Consider the following 9,381-nt stretch of genomic DNA (forward strand, 5'->3'; position numbering starts at 1 on the left):
TGATGAATGCAGGGCAATGCAGGAACATGAACTACAAAGAACACTGATCCTTTCCATTTTTAGTGGCAACACCTATATGACTTTGAGTACAGGAAGAGAGAAAGGTGTGTCAATAATAACCAGGAAACCTAAAATGCAGCATTTCTTCTCCCTCAACCAATACCTGAAGAACTAAACCACTTTTCCTTCTGCAGCAACCTGTAAAATGAACAGGAAATAATCTTTGGTGAATTTTCTTCCATGCTTTGTACAAGAAATAACTGTGACAGTTGCAAGCTTGGCAGTTTCACAGATTGTTCTCTAATATCAACTTTATTTTTATATTTTATTTCTCTAAGCACTTTTTCCTTATCCCACACTGAAAGTAAGCTGTGCCATCTGGCCTGCAATAATTATCTAGTAGGGGCGACTGACATACAAAGAAAGAGTGGAAGAGGAAGGAAAACACGAGGAAACCAATTCAGCTTTCAGAGGACTATTAATTTTTCATTAGTTTGATATTATTAACTATTAATAAGTAACTAGCCACAAGAATCAGTCACCACAAATGCTGCCTCCAGAAGGGCTCTCTTGTGACTGGTAACTTGCCCAGCACACAGCAGTATTTACCCACTGTCCAGATTGAGCAATGAGGATCATGGCTGGCCTCCACTCACCTCTCAGGGCAGACTGAATTTTGACACTGACCCTTCTGCTAATCTATCCTAAATATGTAAGCACTGGTCTAGTTAAACACTTTTATGTGAAGCTCTCACATCTACTTTAACATCTCTGTTCTCTCATTTCAGCATCTTCACACCTCTGCTGGTATGAATCACTTCAAATGAAAACAGTTTACTGCTTCTTGACATCTTCCCACCATGTCACTGGTGGATTTAAAATCTGTGTCTCTGACCCTCCTTTGCCATAATACCCAGCTTGCTGAGCTCACCTCTGGTTTTTATCTGCTTCACAGGGAGGTTTTCCTGCTGAAATGCACTGCCATAATACTATATTTATCGTATGCCTAGGGAGATAAGGAGACCAAATCAAACCTTGTTGCCCTCTAATTTCTTACACGTATGCCTCTTGATTTCATTAGGAAACACAACATAAAACAGATATGCCCCATGGCTATGCTGTCACTGCAAGTATTTTAGAACGATGACAAACAAATGTTCTTCAGCTCCTGTTTCTTATTAATAAACCCCACGATTCTTTTGTCCCTCTTATCGACCTCTAAACTAAGTGCATTAAACAGTGTGAACCATGTGTATAAGCTGGTAATGGTCTCTAGATTCCATAGCACATGAAAAGCAATTTGCATGGACACAGCTGGCTTCACCACACCCTTAAGAAACCGAGCAGTGGGTCACTACAAAACTCAAAGCTTCCCACTGTCTCTGTCCATGTTCTCTCCCAGTCAGGGCAACCCCCAAGCACGTCATCCGCAGCTTCCCTCCCACAGGTTTCTGTGCAGAGGAAGTGTGGAGGGAGCAGCAGTAGGAACTGCGGCACACCGCCCCAAACTGCTCCCTCAGCAGGACCCCAGGATGCCACCTATCAGAAAAAGAGTAGCAAGTTCAAAAGCTTGCTCGCGTTGAACCTCAGCTACAGAAAATGCAGCTTTGCTCGTTGCTGAGAATGAGGACTTTTCTACCTCAAAAGACAGCACTGATGTGTTCTTCAGAATGCATCATACAGAGGATGTGGGTGGTCAGCATAAGTGCAACTTCATGACAATCCTCAGAAATTTCTGTTCTCAAGTGCTTAGTACGTGGCAAAATGAAAGAGCCCTCCAAAATAAGCAGTGCCCTTTTTTCTTCCTTGCTCTGCCCCTGAAATACTGCTGAATGTTGAAAGTGAGGAAAGAATAATTTAAAATTACAAGATTTCTGAGATTCAAAGTCACCAACAAATAGACTGAAATAAATAGCTAATGATTTTAATAGAACAAATCCTGCCTTCCCCTTAATATGATCGTGCCTTTTTTGTCTAAACTTCAGAAAATTGAGCAGCTTCTTGTAAAGGGAGTGACATAAGAGCTGGTTCTGAAAGCAGCCCAACAGAGGCAAGCTCTTTCCTTCCACCCATCCGCTCCCCATCGCACAAAGAGAATTTTCTACCTCTCTGTAGCACAGATCTCCCTGAGGGAAAAGGAGGCTTGCATCAGGGCCTGAAAATAGTTGCTGAAATTGCTTCACATTTAGGTCAAATACTTCTCCATCTGAAGAGGTTTTATGTGACAACATTGAATGTATCTTACACGTTAATGCAAGGCACTCTGGAAACGGAGGAGAATCCGATGGTTTAAGTCCATGGAAAGCTAATGCTAGAATTGTATCTGTGAGCAGTGTAAAAACAGAACAGGGATAAAGAACAATGAACTTTCAAAGGAACGAAGGTGCTGAGGAAAAGCAACTGGCTTTGTTGCCAGTGCCTCTCGATGAGTGATGGAACTGGTGCAGAAAGAGGGAAAGCTGGAACATAATGTGTCAACTGGACTCAGAGAATAAATGTCATACACAAAGGCACTGCACCGTTCCCTATTTGATAAAAAAAAGGTTTCTTTTTTTTACTATTACAAATGTAAAATAAGCCTTTTCCTGTTTTCTTTACTAACTACTTGCTAATGCTAGTTTCACTGCTTTTTCATTGTGAAACAGAACAGTGCTGGTGTATGGGGCATTTGGAAATTGAATGGATACTTATTCACCTAACTGCAGTCTGATCACACTGACACTGACATTCGTGGATCTGAAATAGAAAAGTATTGAAAATATAGATACAATTTTATCATTTTAAATCAAACTGTGATTCTACCTGACCCTCACAATTTCATTTTATTAGATCCCTGAAGGTGTTCTATAGTCAGAAGGGAAGTTCTGTGACTCTGGAACATCAGTCCCATTGTTACACTGACCAGCTGTCAAAAATGTGGCCGTGTTATCGCTCAGACGGATCACCGAGCACACACGGGTCTGATCAGGGAACTCCTTCAATCAATGCCCTTCAGAGAGGATTTGCTGCCATCTCTGTGAAAACAGCTGTAGTCAGGCATCAGGTCAGTTCCATAAAGCTTATTTAGGTTTTGTTTACAGAACGTTGTATTCTTTAATTGAGTGGCAGTTTGTCCTGTTAATAGCATACTGCAGTCAATGCTACCGCTACCCCTTAATAGCGCAGGAATAAAGCTGCTGCTGGTGCTGCCATCCCCACACAGAGGAGCTTGCAGAGAGGAACCACTCCTGCTGTCACCGGCGGGGCTGGCAGGGTGAACATGGCTCCTCTGCTCTTGAGTTCAGCTAAACCCTCAGCAGGCACCAGCTGTGCAGAGGTCGGGGTGTGAATGGAAAGGAAACCATTTCCTCAGCAGTAGTATTTGTGACCGGCATCCCAAGAGAGACCATGCTGTCCTGCACAGCCCTCCTTCCTGCTGCACAAACCTCTGCTTCTTTTACAAAAGGGAGAGGAGTAAAAGCTTTTGTCTGCCGCATGCAGATACATTCCAGGATTCAGCACTGCCCTCCCATTCAAAATACCAGATTCTATTTATAGTCCCTCCTTCTCTAGCAGAGTTCACTCCAACCTAAAGCAGAGATTCATTTCCTACTGGGTGTCCCTACTGCCATGTGAGAGGGGACATTGCTTCTCATTTAGACAATTAGAATACAGAATGTTTCCTATTTATGATTAGCCTCAATTGCACGTTTTCTGCTGTTCTTTTTAGGGAAAAGCGATGCTTACTATCAAGAACACACAGCCCAAAAGGTACATTTGACTGTTTTATTTGGGAAGTGTAAAGGGTTTTAAAATAAACAAAAGGAAATGTCCAAATACATTTCGTACTGCATGTGGTAGGAGTGGCTCCATACAGTACAATATGGATGCAGCAAACCCAGCCATTTATTTAAGACATTGAGTATAATAGCACACAGTCCCAGATCTGCTCTTGTGTCGCACTACGCTGCCTGACCTTCTCGTTACTGTTTAAATTCAGCTTGCTTCATTAATTATTAATACTTTATTTCTCGATATTGATTGTTCAAGTTAGAAAAGAGCAGTTAAAAACTACCGACTTTAAGACAGACACTGCAAGACCCCCAGAACTGCAATCTCTGAGGATATAGAAACATTTGTTTTTTGAGAAAATACGTAGTTACCTAGAGATTAATCAATGCAGAATGATCGTGCAACTCAGCATGACAGTCGGAACCAAAATTTAAAGCTGCAGATTGGGATTTTCCTACTCCCAGTGCTGCCTGAAATTTCGCACCTTTAAAAAAATATAATTAGCTTTACATTTACCCCGCAATAAATAACAGCAGAACATACCTTGTGCTACCGACCTGAATTATTTTAAAAAGTAATAGAGGCCACCTCAGTGTTTTGAGTTCATGAGATCTTTCAGACGCAAAGCCCTAGCACAGTTTCCCAGTCCAAAGGCATCAGGAAGGCTCGTCAGATATGGTGAACTTGGGCTTTAGCTTGATAGATCTCTTCCGTATGGTACTTCTAGGGGAAAATGGCACTGTGTCCATAATGCTCTTGTCCTCCTCCAGCTGCCTGGCAGTGCACGAAGGGGTGGGCACTTTCACCGTGTTACCAAATTTAGAGTAGTCCACAGAGTATTGCCCGTCTTCCTCGGCCACGATGGGCACAAACCTCTGGCCCCAGAGGATTTCATCCGCCAAGTAGGAGGTTCTGGCTTGCGTGGTGATGCCGGTCGTCTCCACCACCCCTTCCAAGATGACGATGATCTCCAGGTCCTCGTGGTGGTGAAGGTTCGAGGGGGAGATGTCGTAGAGGGGGCTGTTCTTGTCTATCACGTGGTAGATGATGAGCGGGGAGACGAGGAAGATGCTGTTGCCCCCCACGGGGTTCTCCATCTGGATGTCGATCTGGTTGAGGGGCACCACTTCCCCCTCCAGGCTGGAGGTCTTCTTCACCACCTGCATGCGGATGGTGGCACTGATGATCATGCTCTTCCGGAGGTCGCCCACCCGCAGCATGAAGCACAGCTTGCCATTGCGCAGGGCGATGACCGCGTGCTTGCTGAAGATGAGGGTCTCGGCACGGCGGTGGGCTTGCGAGGTCTTCATGAAGATGCAGCCCAGCATGATGGCGTTGATCACCAGCCCCACGATGTTCTGCACAATCAGCACCAGGATGGCGGCCGGGCACTCCTCCGTCACCATGCGCCCTCCGAAGCCGATCGTCACCTGCACCTCGATGGAGAAGAGGAAGGCGGAGGTGAAGGAGTGGATGCTGGTCACGCAGGGCACAAAGCCGTCCGGGATCTCCGTGGCTGGGGTGCGCTGCAGCCGGGTGCCGTGGTCCAGGTCTCCGTGGGCGAAGGCGATGAGCCACCAGACCATGCCGAAGAGCAGCCAGCTGCAGAGGAAGGACATGGTGAAGATGAGCAGCGTGTGGGGCCACTTGAGGTCCACCAACGTGGTGAAGACGTCCTGGAGGAACCGGCCCTGCTCCCGGATGTTTTTGTGGGCCACGTTGCAGGCGCCGTTCTTGCCCACGAAGCGTGCCCGCCGCTCCCGGGCGCGGTACCGGGCGTGATCCGGCACATCCTCGGCCAGCCGGGTCAGCACGTACTCCTCGGGAATAATCCCCTTCCTCGACAGCATGGCTCCCCGCAGCCGCTCCGCCGCTCAGCGCCGCCCCATGTCCGCTGCCGGCCGGGGGCGGGGGCGGCGGCCGCGCCACGGGGCCGAGCGGGCGAACGGCGCCGCCGCAGCCCCCGCCGCAGCCGGACCGGCAGAGCGGCAGCGGGGACGTGACGGGCCGGGCCGCGGCCACCAGGGGGAGCTGAGGAGGCCGAGAGCCGGCGTGCGTGGCTGGGCTCGAGCGGTCGCGCCCTCGGTAGGGCTGTCCCAGGGCCGGTGTCGGCCCCGGCCCCGGGCGTAAGGGTTAACCGGAGATCTGGAAAAGTGCTGTTCTCCGCCTGAGGGCAGCTCGCAGCGGTTTCCAGCATTTTAAAGTGACCGTAAAGAGGCTCTGCTCCATCACTCAGTACTCAGCGGTGACGATTTGCACTCTCACAGTGATGGAAATAGTTACACAAGAGGCAGCTGTGCCTTTGGTGCCTTTTTTCCCTTCTCGTTTCTCATCGTCTTATTCTGTACCTTATCCTCCAGAGGGCGGCAACTGCATGAATATAGAATCAAAAAAATGTGTTTGGGAGAGAGGCTTAAAGAACGCGGTTCTTAGGAAGAAGCTTTTTACAGTAGGGTGGTGAGGCACTGGCACAGGTTGTCCAGAGAGGTGCTCAGTGTCCTATCCCTGGAGACAAAGTCCAACTGGATGGGGCTCGGAGCACCTGATCTAGTGTACGTGTCCCTGCTCGCTGCAGGGCTGTTGGAGCAGGTGGCCTTTAAAGGTCCCTTCCAACTCAAACGATTCTGTGATTCTAACACGCTACCGAATGGTGAACCGCTTCACAGCCTGGTTGATGATGGGATGACCTGTGCAGCCCAGTGCAGCAAGGAGTGCTGTGTCAACGCACCACGCTGCGTTTAGGAATCCCGAACTCCACAGGGCTAGAAGGGCGTTCCCTTGTTTCCACTTCTGTTCTTTATTGAGATTGTCATTTTCCACTTACCTCCTCTTGCCTTCACCTCTTGTTGGCTGAGATAGGACAGTAAAGCAAGTGGCTTCTGGTGGAGAATTTCTAGAGCAGAATGAAAGAAGCCGTGTCTTTGTGGATCAAGTAACAGATACTTAAAAGAGAAAAGTGACAGATCTTCAGTGTGAGCCAACATATTTGTGTTAAGTACTGCATGACAAATTGGGCTCATGGGAAAAACCCCATACTTGAAGGCTGTGTACAGAATCATGAGGGGTAGTCACGAGGGGTAAGTTTTTGAACCCTCAAAATAGGTTTTACATTTCAAAAATTTTTTTTCTTATCATTTTTTCCTAATTGTAGTAACTTTTCCTAATTGTAGTAACTATTCCTAATTGACTTTTCCTAATTTATATTGCCATGGTAGAATGAGGGGATAAAGTTATAAAGATTTTTATTAATTTATAGATGTCAGCAGGGTGGATCAAGCCCTATTTTCATCACCATGGGCAGCCCATCCCACCAGTATCTTTGGGATCGAGCCAAGCCTCAGCCCAGAGAAATGAACGAGTGTGGATGGGGCAGTTCCCCCATGCCATGCTGCTGCTCTGGGGCTGCTTTGCTCCCATTTCAGTACAGTACTTTGATTTATTGCCCTGCTAACTTATCTGTGAGTCTTCTTTGGTAATAACTTCTGGACCATCTATATCAACGCTGCAGGCTTAATGACTCAATAACAGCAGCGAGCCTTCCATCTTCTGGGGCTTTACAGACCCCACCAAAGAATAACCTCATTGGAGATGGCTTCTGATCACTGTTGAGACTTCAGACCTTTGGAGTAAGGGGGCAGAAAACCCCTGGGATTGGATCCCATATAAAGGGACTAGCTAAAAATACACTAAGGAAACATGCAGTGTATTCGAGCCAAGTGGTGGCTAAGAGGCATCTTGTTCACACGTTTATCCAGCAGTGTTCTACCATTAAGAAGATATATAATCTTTGGGCATGAACTAATTCTACCACGCTATTTTCCTGCAGTGACGCCTTATGACATCTAAGCTCCATTTACAACAGAAACCAGTCATTTCCTCTTTGAGATCTTATGTCTTCATACTTCAAGATCTAAAATAGTCTTCCACTTTCAAAATCCATGATATGTTGGCTCCTTTTCTCACTTCCTTTCCATGCAAGTCTGTAGAATAGGAGCTATGCCAAATTGCAGTCTTTGATCCTAGGCACATTCTTAAAAGTGTATGAAACCTCACTGTCCTGTATTTTACCTCTTGCCATTTCATTATGGGATCTTCCATAGATGACTGTAAAGTTTCTGAGAGTATCTCTGTTCAACATGAGGTTCAAGACGCTCTGCAGAATGGTGTCTTCCTAAGCCTTTATGGGATGAGCTCCTGCCTTTTGCCAGTGCTGGGCAGGAAGGAGACAGCACACGTGGTGCAGCATGGGGCAGCCGTGGGGTAGCTGCAGTAGCAACCTGCTTGGCACTTGCTGTGCCCTTCTGATGCCCTGGAAGGAAAGCTACCTGTCTTCAATTTCTGCCCCCGCTAGGCCTAATAGATGCTTAGTGCCTCAGGGTGAACACACCAATACTTCAGCAGCTGGTTTTTCTTTGAAGCTGCCCAGCAAAATGATACCCTGCAAGAAGAGATCTCTCTTAACTGCCCATTTTCTCCATCTACAGTCACAATGACAGCACTCGTGCATTTTATCTGCATAACTGTGTTCTGCCTCCCCACTTCTACCACGAGTGTAGTATTAGCAAAAGCCACATTCTCCTGTTCTCTAGGGCCAGTTTAAAGCCCTTAGATAGCACGCAAGTAATAGAAGCATAGAATTATCTGGGTTGGACCTTTCAGATCACTGAGGCCAATCATCAACCAGACCTTTCAAGTCTTACCACTAAACCACATCCCCTGTGAAACCGGTAATAATATTTCCTACAGCAGCAACAGTTCTTCCATTTCCCTGCTCTTTGCTGTGGTTCTAGAAGAGAAGTAATGCATGATAAATATCATGTCTCTCTTGATAGTGTGCATCTAGAAAATACTGTTAAAACAGCATCCATATTAATTCATTTGGCTAAAGAGGAACAGCAAACACACACACACACAAACACACACACACAAACACACACAAATCAACCAAACAAACAAAAAACAGAAACAAAAAACTAAAATCAGTCCGCAATCCACTTCCCAAATGCTGAGCTCTTCAAAAAGGGGAAAAGGACAAAAAAGGATGTGAAACAAAAGTTGCTGTGAAAAGAATACCAGTGAAGAATTCCTTTTAATCTCTCATTGCAACTCTGCCATTTTAACTGCTAGAACGAATGTTACAGTCAGGTGACAGGGCAGGAGCAGCTGTCCAGTTAAGCCACAATAATTTCAGTGATTACAAGTTTTCTTAAGTGTACATAATTTATAGGTAAGGATCACAGGGAATCCAGAAACAGTATCGGTGGGCGAAGTATGTGAAAGGAGCAGAGAATGAGTCAAGTCCCCAGGGCTCTGAGCTACACTGAAAGGTTTAATGCTTTTTGTTTACCATCTCTGGAGGGATAATTTAGAGATTAACTGCTGTATCTGGAAACGGTGTGCATTAAATACTGATACTTCATCACAGCCTCCCTCCTCTTAGCTTCCTCGCTATTTGGGAGGGAGTCTGGCCCTTGGGAATCAGTATAATATAATTCAATAGGGGTAAGTGCAAGGCAGCCTAGGAAAACCTAAAGAAATCAAATTGTAATTAATTTTTTAAAGACATTAAGGGAGAGACCAAGAGACACAAGTAGTATCAAAGAACCGCAA

General features: G+C 46.1%; 1 protein-coding gene across 1 annotated transcript; it reads right to left on the bottom strand.

Moving 5' to 3' along the window:
* Positions 1 to 3,751: 3,751 nt before the first annotated feature.
* Positions 3,752 to 5,660, bottom strand: KCNJ11 (potassium inwardly rectifying channel subfamily J member 11). The gene has a single exon (XM_042814675.1). It carries the CDS (start codon positions 5,619 to 5,621, stop codon positions 4,428 to 4,430), a length of 1,194 nt encoding a protein of 397 aa, XP_042670609.1. The 5' UTR covers positions 5,622 to 5,660; the 3' UTR covers positions 3,752 to 4,427.
* Between the last annotated feature and the right edge of the window lie 3,721 nt (positions 5,661 to 9,381).

This window comes from Centrocercus urophasianus, unplaced genomic scaffold (genome assembly GCF_019232065.1).
Source record: "Centrocercus urophasianus isolate 14NV4802_14NV808 unplaced genomic scaffold, USGS_Curo_1.0 seq_14, whole genome shotgun sequence".
NCBI classification, from domain to species: domain Eukaryota; kingdom Metazoa; phylum Chordata; class Aves; order Galliformes; family Phasianidae; genus Centrocercus; species Centrocercus urophasianus.

Coding starts and splice junctions, on each gene's coding strand:
- KCNJ11 (XM_042814675.1), bottom strand. CDS start 5,621: ATGCTGTCGAGGAAGGGGATTATTCCCGAGGAGTACGTGCTGACCCGG.